Here is a 15,231-nt window from a genome sequence, read left to right as displayed (position 1 = left end):
TAAAGATTTTTGCTGTCATAATGATAACAATAGCACATACAAAAATAGTAAATGAACTGTTCCATGCTCCGGCGCGGTTAGCGGTCACACTACATGTGTACCACACCCGATGCACCTCTTCAAGCGGGCCAGGGCATGGTTAAACGGACTACACTGGACACGGTACAGAGCAGTCACACTTGTGAAATGAGCTGGACTTAGAGGGTCAATCTCGCTCAAGCATGGATCAGATACCCTACTGTGAGTACATCCTAAATCTAACAGCAGATAGCATACCACAACTAAAACCATAACAGCACAAAAAAATGATGAATAATAAAAACACTGACAGCCAATCAGAATTATTTCTGCTTTAAAGAGCTTGAGCATTTAAAGTGACAGATGACACAACTGCATTGTATACTTAGAATACACTAATATAATTATCTTTATAATTATCATTTTTGGTGTAAACAGGCCTTAATAGTGTTACTTCACTGGATGGACAATTTCAAAGGTATTTTGTGTATTTTCAAAATACAAAATACTGTATTTGTATTTAAATACATTTTCCCACACAATATTTTGTATTTGTATTTAAATACATTTGTCCACACAGTATTCGGTATTTTTATTTTAAATACATTTTGATGTATTTGTGCCCATCTTTGAGTGTATTACGTATGAAGTCGTTACAATTAGCGATACACCGAAATATATATTTTTTACTGAAACACTGAAAATGAAATAAAAGTTTTTTTTTTGTTTTTTTGTCGTCTAGCCTAAAAACTAAATTTAATAATGCTGGCTAATTGGGTAATTTATGCAGTTCAGTGTGTCTTGTTCACAGATGATACATCAGTAAAGTTTTTCGACCACAAACTACCTCTTGATATTTCAGACGAACAAATTTTCCCAATTGCAACCAAAAACATGATTTTTTTCTCTCTGTTAATTGCGTCGTGACTGACTTGTTCATCTGTTGTTACTTGTCAACGTTGTGTGCTGAGACTTGAAACAGTCAAAACATGTAATTTGAGAACTGCTAACTGTTTTGGTCAGTAATTAATTCCCTCCAAAACCATTTTGGCTAAAACTGATGTTTTGTTTTGTTTTGTTTTGTTTTGTTTTGTTTTGTTTTGTTTTGTTTTGTTTTGTTTTGTTTTGTTTTGTTTTGTTTTGTTTTGTTTTGTTTTGTTTTGTTTTGGTTTGGTTTGGTTTGGTTTGGTTTGGTTTGGTTTGGTTTGGTTTGTTTTGGTTTGGTTTGGTTTGCAGAGACTTCAAACAGTCAAAACATGTCATCGGAGAACTGTTTTGGTCAGTAAAGAATTCCCTCCTAAACCATTTCGGCTAAAACTGATTTTTATATTATTTTCATTTAATTATTAATGTTGTTTGCAGAGACTTTAAACAGTCAAAACATGTTATCAGAGAAGCACTAACTGTTTTGGTCAGTAATTCCCTCCAAAACCCTTTTGCCAAAACTGATTATTTATTTGTTTGGTTGCTTGCTTGCCAAAATTTCAGTGCATCACTAATTCCGCTCTGGTTAGTTGACTCTAGTAACAGTGACATGTTGGATTTAACAAATTTGGCAAATTTTGTGAACTTTTCAACAAAATCTTTTTAGTTGTTTTTACAAACTTTGTTAAAATTGCTGTTATTATTTGAGTATGCTACCACTTGCACACCTGTTGTATCATCAGTTGAGGATGATGTGTGGTACCAGAATGAACCTCAATGTCGACCAGACTTTTCATTTCACCAGAGAGAAGCAGAGAGGGTGAAGGTTTTGGAAAACAACTTAGTGCCTCTGTGTGAAGGAACAACAAGGTGCCGCTAATAGGGAGGGAGATACAAAGGATATTTGTTGTGTGTGTGTGTGTGTGTGTGTGTGTGTGTGTATTCATACTATTTCTATAGTATATATAGTATAGGAATTATCAATATGTATAGAATACCCAGTAAACCTAATACATTTGCTCAAATGTGCAGTATATACACAGAGCAGATTGTACTGAAGACTTCATCCCACAGTGCAAAGCGCTCAACATTAAATTACCAGTGTGATAAATGAACTGTATAAATGAAGCAATATCAACTAATGAGTCTCCTTTTTCATTATTTGATCAGTAAAAGGCTAAGGCATTTTTACAAAGACATTTTTATTTCCAACGTTATGAGCGGACTTGCTAAGTTAAATGTAGTGAAGTCATTTGACAACAATGTAGCGTGCTAATGTATAAAATCATCAGTATATATTTCAGTATATAAATTGTAGGCAGTACCTGATAATTATTACACTAGTATTTCATTCCATATGAGTCTGTGTGTGTGAAGCCAAACTGATGAACTGATAAACGGAGGGGAACCTCTTTATAAACTGCGCTATGTGGTTTTATGATCTGACACTTACAGCGGCACTGTGTTTTTAGGGTGGGAGGCTGATTAGACGAAATACAGCACTTTTACTGTCAGCAGTTTTAAAATAGTCCTCAACATGTCAGAGTTAAGACTTATAATGCATTTCCCCACAGTTTTACAGCTAGAATGTCAAATAAATCTGTATAAGCACATTTGCCTAAATAAAGAAAGCAATTAAACTGAAAGGAGACCTTTTATAAATACTAAAGTCCTGTTTAAGTGAGCTTGCTAGTACAGTAGCTCAAAGAGCTTTTGGCATCTTGGCAGGCTGGAAATGTAATGTTTAATTCATTCTAGTACTGCCTGAAATGCTGCCCACTTGCTGAATCGTCATATTCCACTGCTTCATTGCTCTGGACCCTTACAGCGCGAGAGAAAGGCGTTTGTGTGTTGTTCCTGAAAAATGATACTGTACGTGTGTGAGTGGAGACGTGGACCATGGCTCGATAACATGCATCTATACATTAATGTTTTTCTTGGCTCTTCTCCACAAAGCGTTAAATCTTAATGCACATGGGTGTGTTTGTGTATGGTCATATCGCAGCTAAATGCCTGCATTAACCGGCCGCTCATCCTCCCCTCTCTGCTCTTTCCTGCAGATCCCGAGTCCCAGAGGAAACGCACTGTTCAGAATGTCCTCGACCTCCGGCAGAATCTGGAGGATACCATGTCCAGCTTACGGGGGTCACAGCTCAGCCACAGGTACAGGAGGTCACTCTTCTAGTCCTGCTCTCCTTTAATAGGCGATGGGTTCTACCATGTGTTATGCCGAGTTCACACTGCACGATTTTCAAACTCGTCGGATCGCTGTTGTTTTCACACTGCGTGACTATCTGGGGTAGCATTCAGTCGCTGCTGTGTTCACATTGCACGATGGATCGGCGACAGGGGCTTTCACATTGCACGATTTCACAATAGGAAGAATCGCCGACAACTCTGTCTGATCTGCAAACTACGTTTCACAACAAAACACGGGAGATGTGATAAGGAAATAACGCGAGAACCTGCGCGTGTCAGACCGTTCGTTCTTGAGCGAGACTGGAAGTATTAAAAAATATAGCCGGCAAATGGTCTGTGCGCTGATTTCCAGCTACAAAAACAAAAACAGATTATGCAGGAGGGAGATGCAGGGAACAGGGATTGTGTTCTGGTAAATAATAATTTGCAGTAACTGTTATGCTGATGTTGCGGCTGGTCAAGCGTTTGTGCTTGTTTCTGTATGATATAATTGTACATATTAAAATACTGATATGGTCTATAACTCCTCACCGAACTTCCCTCTGCCCTGTATCTTTGTCTCTCATTGGCTGAAGGTCATCGTGATGTAGGTTTCAGTCAGAAATCATTGCACACAGCGTGATTGTGAATCGCCGACAGCTCCAGATATTTAGCATGCCAAATATTTCACAGGCGTCGGCGACATGTCGGCGATTCTCTCAGATCGCGTCTTTGGCAATTCACACTGCGCTATTGTCACTCGCGTGAACGAGCTCCGATTTGCCTCCGATGTCGGGCATTTGTCGGCGATTTATCAAAACCTGTCGGCGAGTGAAAAATCGGGCTAAAATCGTGCAGTGTGAACTCGGCATTAAAGGTGCTGTATGTAGGATTGACACCGAGTGGTTGAAATAGGTATTGCAGTTCAAATTCAAAATATTGGAGACGTTTTTTTCACCCGGCCCCTCCTCAGACTTGATGCACACGCAGGTTGCCAGATTAACGACACCAACAGGAACGAGCGCACATGAAGCTGAATACAATTAAATACGCTGTGTTTTCCACCAACTGGCAACCCGTGGTGCTGAAATTCAGTTGGGTAAACTGGCAGTGGGCGGGTTTCACAAACCATAACAAACACAGACATTCCGGGCCGGAATGCACATTTTCAAAGAAGAATAACTGACTGTAGCATTGTTTTTCAGATAAACAAGTATGTTAATTTAGCATGTTTCTTAAATATCTGCAAACATATTATGGTATTTTTATGCTTTAGTAGAGTCAAAATTCTACATACAGCACCTTTAAGATTAAAATGTGGACTTATTCTGCAACATGCGTTTTGTTTGTTTATTATTTGTGCAGGTTTATTGGTTTATGTTTTGTGATTTATTTTATTTTTTTTTTTTTTTTATTATTATTTTTTTTTTGCTTGTTTTGCTATTTTATTATTTCTGTGTGTGTTTTTTGTTTTGTTTTTTTATTTTTTGCTATTTTATTTTGGTTTGTGTGTATGTTTTTTTGTAGTAGTGTAAAGTTTTGTTTTGTTTTGTGTTTTTTTCATTTATTATTTTCCTTTTTCATTTTGGTTCATTTATTTTAGTTAATTCATTTTGTGATTTAATTTATTATTATTATTTGTTTTTGGTTTTAGCTTTGCTTTGCTTTTTTTTTTTGGTTTAGTGTTTTTGTTTTGTGCTTTTTGTTTTTCTATTTTATTATTTTGTGTGTGTGTGTGTGTGTGTTGTTTTTTGTGTTTTTCTGTATTGTAAAGTTTTGTTCTGTGTTCTTTTTTTCCATTTATTATTTGCCTTTTTTAATTTAATTTTTAATTTTTATTTTTTAATTTAATGCTAGGAAATCACACAAATCAGGTTTTAAAACTAAAATAATATCTCAAATTGGTAATGATATAATACAATTTAGGGTTGCCAAAATTTTAACTGTATATAGAAATATTATAGATTTGTAAATGTATCATATTAGTCATTATTGGATATATTGAGGTATTTAATAGTACTCAATTCTCCTTCATTGGATTATTTATGTATTTATTTATATTTAGCTTATCTGTAATTTAATGCTCATTTGAGGTTGAATATCTAAATGAATATGCATTTATCATACTGTACTGGTATAATGTTGTGATTTAAGTGATTATATATTTTTACTTTTAAATGATTTAGAATAAATTCAATTAAAATAGTACAATCATGTATTTATAATATTATACGTGTAATATTAATAGTATAATAATAATAATGTATTTTTAAGTTTAATATCAATATCAAGGCCCACCCTTAATGTCATATTCAAATGCCATTCAGAGGAATATTACATATCTCCAAGTGAATGCAGTCTAAACATCACCGAAGGCAGTCAGCAGTGGTGGACTAGAGCAGCAGATGTTTCTCTGTCCTTCTCACATCAGCACCTCCCCCTGTTGTTTCCTGCTGTCCAAGGTTTACAAACACACATACAAACCCTACAGCAAAAGGATGGATTAGCCTCTCATCACAAAGCCACAACTACAAACCCATGCTAGACCTCACACAGTATGTTGTGTTAGTGTATTGGAAACCAGAGCTACTGGCAATGTTTTTGCTAAAGTGTTGTTTAAAGAAGCAATAAGCGCTCCTTCAACCAGAGGAAGTCGCTCGAGGAATCTGTTAATGGTGCATTATAAACCAACAGGCCTGGAGAGAGTCCATCCCTTCAAACTAAACACTAAATATGTTGTGTAACAACTGTCAGAGCCGTGGCTTACTGGTGGACAGAGGTGCTCTGAAGCCATGAGCTGTGGTGCTCATTCGGGCAGTGTGAGTTCAAATCCAGCTCTTCTGACAGACTTGAACAGATGAACTATAAGAGATACATCAGAGGACTGTATCTTAGCACTCTATCTTTCACTTATCCTGAGTGTGTCTGAGTGATTTTAGTACTGCCTCCTAGTGTAAAATTACTCTGCCTCAGCAGCTTTAAAGTCATTCTATTAAAACCTTAACCTAATTGGCCTGATTTAATGCATCTTCTGCACATAAACACTAATGCCCCTGTCGAGAGAAAGTCTGTAATGTGCTGAGCCCAAACTCTATAATAGACATACTGTATGCCAGTGTTTTGTGTGGCCTTACAGTCCTTTATGATGCATAACAATGGCTACTTTCTTGATTTGTCATGTTCTCTTCCTCTGATTGAAGTGTTCTCAGAAGGGCCCATTGAAGGATAAAAGGAACGATAATCACTGTCATTTAGCCGTCATTATTATTATTCAGCACAAAAGTCAGGCAAACAGAAGCGCTTGGCATTTTATCGAAGGATGATTCACATTCACGTCAATGCTCTGAAAGCCATTGTCTTCTTTTCTGGGGACGTTTTCCTCAGCCATTTGCTATTTGTAGAAAAATTCTACAGAAATTTGTGATAACAGCAAATGTGCTATGCATTGTGGGTATTTGAGTGATTTGAGTTCAAAACAAGTGCGATGCTGTGATAAGCTGTTAGTTGTATTCCAGTTGACCAAATGGTAGCATTTTTGTAGCTTGAATAGGCGCTAACAACACCTATGTTGTATGTATTCTTCTCCTCCTTGTCACCCTAGCGCCATTTTGGAGAGTAACACGATGCAAGGGCGTGCTTTGATCTGAACGTAAGCAACGTGGTGCTGCTGATGTGGAACTTCAATACTTTTTAGGCACCGACCTAATTGCCTCGATATCATCGAATATCGAAAAACGTCTTGTCATTCGGTACCAAATTTCGATACCTAAGGGGTTAATGTCATCAACGTCAGTGAGGCAATAAGCCTGCAGCACTAGGTGTATTCGATTAGAAGCGGCGTTGCGCAGATCGATCAGTGTTTGACATCCGCGAGACCGACTCGAAAGCGTACGGAGCAGTCTGCTCTCTATCGTGCGGTTTCCTTTACTAACTTACACACAGACTGAAGCGAGCGTGACGCTCGCAGTGATTTCAGCATCTGCCATCTCACCAAATGAGGACATAAAAACATGAACAACATCTCCAGAACTGCTCTGACCGTCACTTCATGAGCATTTTACCGTTTGATTTGAGTAAAACTAGCATTATATCTGTAAAGGTATTCACGGCAACACTTCAAAATAAAAGTTCGGTTTAACTTGGAAGACACTGCGGCAGAAATACATTACTACTGTTTTGCAGAATGTACATGTTATTAGGCTACTATTAAAATTATTAAGAATTTATTTTCTTAAGTAATGATCACACAACATTTCTTCCATGTTTTAATTTTAATAGTAAACCCCTTTTGTTTGCCAAAATAAATGAATAAACTTTGATTTTCAATCATTTAAAGATAAATGAAATTAATGTTTTATGCCTTCATTTGAAAACCAGAACACCGAATTTCTGAAGAAAAATAAAACATTTCATAAGGCTATTTTAAGAATAAATTTGAATAAACTAAGTTTTTATGCATTCAAATAATTAGACATACTACACCAGAATTTAATAACATTTACATTTAATCATTTAGCAGACGCATTTATCCAAAGCGACGTACAAATGAGAACAATAGAAGCAATCAGACCATCGAGAGTGCAGCAGTATACAAGTGCCATGACAAGTCTCAGTTAGGCCAGCACAGTACACGTAGCTAGTATTTTTTATTAACAATAAAACATATGGTGAAAGAAAATAAAACACCCACTTATGAAAGTGGATAAAGATTTTCAATTTCTTGAAGTCTTTAACAACCTAGACTAAATTAATAGAAATTATGATTCTGTCTGAGCTATGCATTTTAAAACGAAACACGCACTAGTATAAATGTAGTATTACAGATGTGTAAACTGAAAACTATTTGAACTTTATTAAAATTATTTGCACTGATTTATTGTGTTGGGTATATTTTGTTCCTTTGTGCAGTGGCTCAGGAGATGAGGCTTTGAGTCTCTATAAATGTCAACAAGCTGAAAAAATAAAACCAAAGTTTTTTTGAGATAATGTAATCTTGTTAAAACTGATTTCATAAAATTGTTATCGAAAAAGGTATCGTTCAGGAACTGGTATCGAACTCACGGTATCGGTATCGGCATCGATATCAATATCGATATCGAAAATTTTTAAACGATACCCAGCCCTAGTTTTGAACCCAAAATTCTTCTTTTAAATTGTTCAGTTCTTTTAAATTGGAGCAAACTTTATTCAAAGGCTTTTTATACTTTGAAAGTTGAGCTCAAGGTCAGTGGGAAATAATCTCCATCCATCCAATGGACTTAAAAGTATTAAAACCAAACCTGGACACCTGGAAACTAAATAAGAGCATTAAAATCATTGCAGGCCAGACACAACTCAGGAGGATATGAGTTTATCCAGATGAGGGCTTTAGTTCGGAACGGGGATGGGTGGGTGGTGAATCAGCAGAAGGTCAGCCAGTTCCTCCAGCTGCCCAAAGCGTGACCTACTATTTTAAAATCAGAGAAAGACACCCGAGGGGTCAGCGTGTGTGCGACTGACTTCCTGTAGAAAGCTTGAGCAGCGTGTAGAGCAGGCATGAAGGAAATTAAACATCCTCAGACATGTTTTACCTTCAAATCCCCATGGGTGATGTATCACTTTCCAGAGACTACATAGACATACATCCACAAGATGTGTGAGACTGAAATGAGTTTTGTGATGTGTTGATGAAATGGGTGTGTGTGATAAGCCGACAGTTATATCCAGTATGACGAATGAGTTTGCCTGCACTCTCAGAAACATCTCTGTGCAGTTAAAGAGGTTTTCTCACGTTAATTCCAGGCTGAAAACCTGACTAGACAGAGTCCAAAATTAAGTTGTTGCCACATCTGCCAATGGTTGGTGAAAAGAGAAGATTATTTTAATACTTTTTGCATGTCACTTGCATCATCAGCGAGTTTTATTTATTTATTTTCTAGTGAGAAAATGTAGCCTAATTCCAACATTACATGAACACAGCATTAGGAATACATGTCTTAAAGGGATAGTTCACCCAAAAATGAAAATTCTGTCATTAATTGCTCACCCTCATGTCGTTCCAAACCCATAACGGCACACAAATTAAGATATTTTTGATTAAATCTGAGAGTTTTCTGACACTCCATAGACAGCAACACAGCTGACACGTTCAAGGCCCAGAAAGGTAGTAAGGACATCATTAAAATGGTCCATGTGACATCAGTGGTTCAACTGTAATTTTATGAAGCTATGAGAATATTTTTGTATGCAAAGAAAACAAAAATAATGACTTTATTCAAAAATTTCTTCACTTCCGTGTCAGTCTTCGCCGCTCGTTCGTGACAGCATGCGTGTGTGGTGCTGCTGACATAGAACCCGGATGCACTGTGGCTTGTTTACAAGCAGAGGAATGCACACGCATGTGTCGTGGTACTGTCGTGAACACACGTCAAAGTCTAATGCGGATGAAAATAAATTGTTGAATAAAGTCATTATTTTAGTTTTCTTTGTGCACAAGAAGTATTCTTGTAGCTTCATGGCATTATGGTTGAACCACTGATGTCACATGGACTATTTTAATGATGTCCTTACTACCTTTCTGTGTCTTGAACATATGAGTTGCATCGCTGTCTATGCAGAGAGCTCTCGAATTTCATCAAAAATATCTTTAATTTGTGTTCCAAAGTTGAACGACGGTCTTACGGGTTTGGAACGACATGAGGGTGAGTAATTAATGACAGAATTTTCATTTTTAGGTGAACTATCCCTTTCTTTGTTCGTCTTTTTCGAACGTTTTAAATGTGCACATTTACAATTATTCGATACATTTTCACAAGTGAAATCCAGTCATTTCAAGAGGAATCTGCTGTATATCCACAAATATATTGGCCAATATTTGCCAGTTTTAAAAAATTGGCAGCAGCCGAGGTTTTTTTTTTTTTTTTTTGCAGTTATAGTGTCAGAAATGGGACTTTTATTTTGAATGCACTGCGAAAGCTTTTATTCTCCGACTACATTAATTTGCTAATTTCAACATTACAACATTTGCTAATTACAACATTACAGCTGTTCAGTGAGTTTCTGCAGGTGAAATCCAATCATTTCAGTAGGAATCCATGCAATTTTCACACAGATTTCGCAATAGGTTCAACTTGGTTACATGGATCACGTGTTTTGACAAACAAAAGCTTCTTGGTTTGATAGTTCAATTCAATTCAAGTTTATTTGTATAGCGCTTTTCATTATACAAATCGTTGCAAAGCAGATTTTTCAGAAAATTAACTTTCTACATTATATTTAGGAGTAGGTTATTAGTGGTGACTATGGCAGAAATGTACAGTAAGAATCATGCAGTTAGTTACAAATTACTCGTAATCAAACAGACGGTGAACACTATTAACTGCAATGATTATGTTGCGATTAAACTTTAGTGATACTAAAATAACACTGCTCTAACTGCATGCTTTAGATTTAACCACCTTCTCTTTTTCTTGTCTTCCAGCTGTATTGAGAGCAGCATGTGCTACGACAGCGATGAGACTAACGCCCGCAGCATCTCTAGCCTGTCCAACCGTTCCTCCCCTCTCTCCTGGCGCCAAGGCCAGTCCAGCCCTCGGCTGCAGGCTGGTGACGCCCCCTCCTCCGGGGTCACCACCCACTCACTGCCCATCCGAGCGTCAACGCAGATCAGCCACCTGCAGCGCATCCAGCTCATTGAGGGCCTGGAGGCCGTGGACGATGACCTGGCCAACCTCAAGTCTGGTTACCTCAGCGACGGCAACCTGACGGGTAAGAGCCAACCAGAAGATGAAGATGACGACGATGATGATGACGTTGATGTAGATGTTGATGATGATGACCTAGCCAATGGGTAAGTGTTTATTACTTTTTTTGCTGTTTGCTGATATATATGAAATTATTATATATATAGATTGTATTTTAATGTACATGAACTATTGAAAATATAATATAATTTATGAACTACCATTCAAAAGTTTGGGTTTTAATTAATAAAATAAATATTTATATAATTTTATTAAGAAATTAATACTTTTATTCAGCAAGGATGCTTTAAATTGATCAAAAGTGACAAATAAAGGAATTTATAATGGTTTTTTTCCCCCCAAATAAATGTCATTCTTTTGAATGAAATGATGCTGAAATGATGCTGAAAATTCAATTTTGCATCACAGAAATAAATTACAATTTAAAAAATATTTAAGTTGGAATCATTTATTTAAAATTGTAATAATATTTCACAATATTACTGTTTTTTACTGAATGTCTGATCGAATAAATGGAGTCTTTGTGAGCATAAGTGACTTATTTCAATTAAGAAATAAAGAAAGAATAAATGAATACAACCCTAAACTTTTGAAGGTAGTTTGTTATATAATTTAATATTTTATTTGAAAAATATAACAATTATAATAATTTAATATTAATGCAGAATTCATTATATTAATAGTGTCTAATAAAAGCTGCACAATTCCAAAGAGGATAGATGTTTTACACATGGATGTCTTTTGAGAAATGATTAAGTGCTTTTAATCTCCAATGAGTGGCATTGTGAAAGATTTCATTGGCTGATTTATTGTCAGTCTGAGGCTCCCCAAAGAGCAATCATGTCACAGTCAGCTGAGGGTCTCATTTTGGAGCCATATGTGCCATCTTCAGGTTCTCATCAGATCTAGCTATGTCCCCTGAGGGGCCCCTCGCAGAGCCGGCTCTCATTTTCAATGTCACGACACCTGATGTTGCTGAACGCAGCCTTCCTTCTGCTAGCTGCAGCTGTGCACAGAGCACAGCTCATTGTTGCAGATGCAGTGTTAAATGCGTGTGCATGTATGTGTGTTTATGTGTGAAAACAAAACTAGGAAATTACAGAGGAAATTAGATGTGTTTGTTTAAGCTGTCAGCGGGTCTTTGATGTTGGCCTCTCTTAACTTGCGCTGTTGGTTTAGTCTGACGGGGAATCGCTGTCAACAGCCACCGAGTCACTGCGAAGTGAGAAAATTCACAATCTGAAAGCACTTCACCTTGTGTTTGTTTGACACCACTTCAGATCGAATAAGTGCCCTACTCCAGCAGATCACAGTTACAATCTAACATAAAACAAAATGAATATGTTTTGCTTGGATGAAGACAATAACAAGCCTTCATGTGTTTTCCAGCAGTAATGCATTATGATGCAGCTAAGCATAAAACACACACACACACACACACACAAAAAAATAAAACATTGTGTAGAAACAATTTTCAACTTGCTAGTTGCTAGTAATATTTAGAATTAATTAACATGAACTAAGAATGAACAAGTTCAAGTTCAATTTATTTATATAGCATATATAGCATAAAAACAGCCACACGACTGACCAAAGTACTGTACATAGGTTCAAAATAGAATAAAATAAAAATATAGAAATCAGCACAACTAAACACAATTAAGACAGGGTCTAACCCCAATGATATAAATAACTAAATATGATAATAAAACAAGAGGAACAAAGGATAGACACTTAGAGGACAAAATACTAGGCAAAGAGCATTATAGAAGATTATTTATAAGCCAGGGAAAACAGATACGTTTTTAGGAGAGACTTAAAGTGGTCAGATAAGTGGCTAATCTAATCTCTAAAGCCAGGTTATTCCACAACCGCGGCCCAGCCACTGAAAAAGCTCAATCCCCTCTACGTTTGAGTCTGGAGTGCATAAACAGCATTTAAAAATATTAATGTTCATTTCAGCATTTACTAATGCATTATTAAAATCACAAGTTGTGTCTGTTAACATTAGTTAATGCACTGTGAACTAACATGAATAAACTATGAACAACTGTATTTTTATTAACTAAAATTAACAAAGATTAATAAACAGCGTAATAAATGTATTGTTTATTGTTCGTTCATGTTAGTTAATACATTAACTAATGTTAACAAATGACACCTTATTGTAAAGTGTTACCGTTTCTTGGAAAACATACTCCAATAAACTTTGCTTCATTTATAAGTTTCAGAAATTAATTTTTTACAGTGCATATTTGATAATTACTAAGGAATTTTGGATATTTCCCAGCACAATGCCAAAGATAAGGACACCAAACATTGTTGATTTTCTGATTAATCTATATTTAACCGATATTAAAATCCCAAGCATGTGTGCTGTTTTCCCTAAGTATGAAAATGTATTTGTACAGCACCGTCCATATCGCAGATTTCAGTTTGCAGTCTGTATTAAACGTCATAGATGTTTTCTGATATCATATATAAATATATTAAAATGGTTAATATATCATACAGTATTTTAATGTAAATGAACTATTGAAATGTTTTTTTCGTTTGTTTTGTTTATACGCAACCATTTAAATGTGTGGGGTCACAATTTTTTTTTAAAGAAATGAATGATTTTATTCATCAAGAAGACACTAAACTGATCAAAATTGACAGCAGAGATATTTATATTGTTATAAAATATTAAAAATATTAAATATGTTAAAAATATGAAGCAGCACAACTGTTTTGTTTTTTTTTTGTTTTAGACTTACTATGAAATTATGGTAAAACATATGTCTGTTATTTGTAAAAGAAATATACTGTGCATCCAGTGTCGTCTGAGTCACAAACAAATGATGAACAAATGAATCCAAAACACACAGCATGACTACTTTTGTCTGATTCCCAAAGCAAATGACTCGGAGTCGATTTCCATGATAAATAGTTCAGTAAATGACATTTGATGATTTGAATCAGTCTGCAACACTGTCCTGTATAATTCCCAATATTAGCAAAGACGCAATTTATTCACAAAAGCAAAATGGACATTAAAACAGGAGTACAGTATACCCAGATGAATCAGAATCAAATCAAGATTTCAAAAGTGAAATCTGTATTTATACCAGACTCTACTAAGCTAACAACAAAATATCTGTTTTCTAGGGCTGCGGCTGGTTAAGACAGAAACTCAGTTTTACAGGAAGAGATTGTGTCCCACTTGGTTCGGAAATGTTGTTACAATCAATGCTGTGAAGAAAATCTCTTGTTTATTGTCCTCGCCAAATTTGAAACAAGATTTTCATTGCAGTTGTCATTGCAGTATTTCTGTGCATGTTTCCTCAGTGCCAGATGTTCGGCAGACCTGATCTGCTCTAGAGGTTTATTCGTCTGTCTGGCTTGACTCGTTTGGGATGAGCAGCTGATTTGTATTTGTTAGTGCGCTGCTGTCCCTCTGCGAGGCATGCTGAGGTCTGTCTGGAGTTGCCAAGGTGACTGAGCACAGACAGGCCATGAATGTTATCAGCTCATTAGAGCGCATGCAGGACGCTGAACAACATCCTCGTGTGTGTGCCAGCATTTGACCCCACGTGATTAATGCACAATTATATTTCAAAGGTACTTACTTCCGTTTGATTAAGAATTGAAGTTAGTTATTAGACCTACATATACAACAGTTTCACCCTACTTTGAGTTATGTAAATGCTATGCAGCTTCTTAGAATGAAACACTTGCAAATGAATATACACAGTACAGCACATGTAGAGATGTAAATGTGGCACATTTCTGTAAGCTGTGTAGGAGCTTGGTTATCTAAACCCCTTCTGATATCTCCTCCCCAGGTGTGTGTGTGTGTGTTGCCGTGGAAACGGAATGAGTTTGAAAACCTCTGTTTTATATAATCTTCCTTAAGTCTTCTTCTGTCGGCTCAGCACATTACTGTAATGAGGCGAATGCAGTGGATGATGGGCATGAGGATTAATGAACATGAAACTGCTCTAAGTTGGCAAAAGTGGTGCTAAGGTGTTCTTAGTGCATTGGTATGTGGTTGCTAGGGTGTTGCTAACGTGAGACAAGTTATGTTTAATGAAATACAGTAAAAACTGGTGTTGTGAAATATTTTTGCAATTTAAAATAACTGTTTTCGATTATTCCAGTCTTCAGTGTCACATGATCCTTCAGAAATCATTGTAATATGCTGATTTGATGTTCAAGAAACATTTATTATTATTATTATCAATGCTGAAAATAGTTGAGCTGATTCATAACGTGATACTACTTTCCAGGATTCTTTGATTAATAAAAAGTTCAAAAGAACAGCGTTTGAAACTTTTTTTTTTTTTTTTGTAACGTTATTACGTCACTCAATCAATTTAATGTGCCG

At 36.1% G+C, this 15,231-nt stretch overlaps 1 protein-coding gene across 1 annotated transcript in view; it reads left to right on the top strand.

Annotated features, from left to right (window-relative positions):
- nav1a (neuron navigator 1a) overlaps positions 1–15,231 on the top strand; it is a 161,180-nt gene that overhangs the window by 60,331 nt on the left and 85,618 nt on the right. The window contains 2 exon segments of the mRNA XM_058762850.1: positions 3,003–3,105; positions 10,580–10,948. Of these exon segments, the coding sequence (XP_058618833.1) occupies positions 3,003–3,105; positions 10,580–10,948 (472 nt within the window).

The sequence above is a fragment of the Onychostoma macrolepis genome, chromosome 23 (genome assembly GCF_012432095.1).
Source record: "Onychostoma macrolepis isolate SWU-2019 chromosome 23, ASM1243209v1, whole genome shotgun sequence".
NCBI classification, from domain to species: Eukaryota; Metazoa; Chordata; class Actinopteri; order Cypriniformes; family Cyprinidae; genus Onychostoma; species Onychostoma macrolepis.
This window is presented reverse-complemented; position numbering and strand designations above follow the sequence as displayed.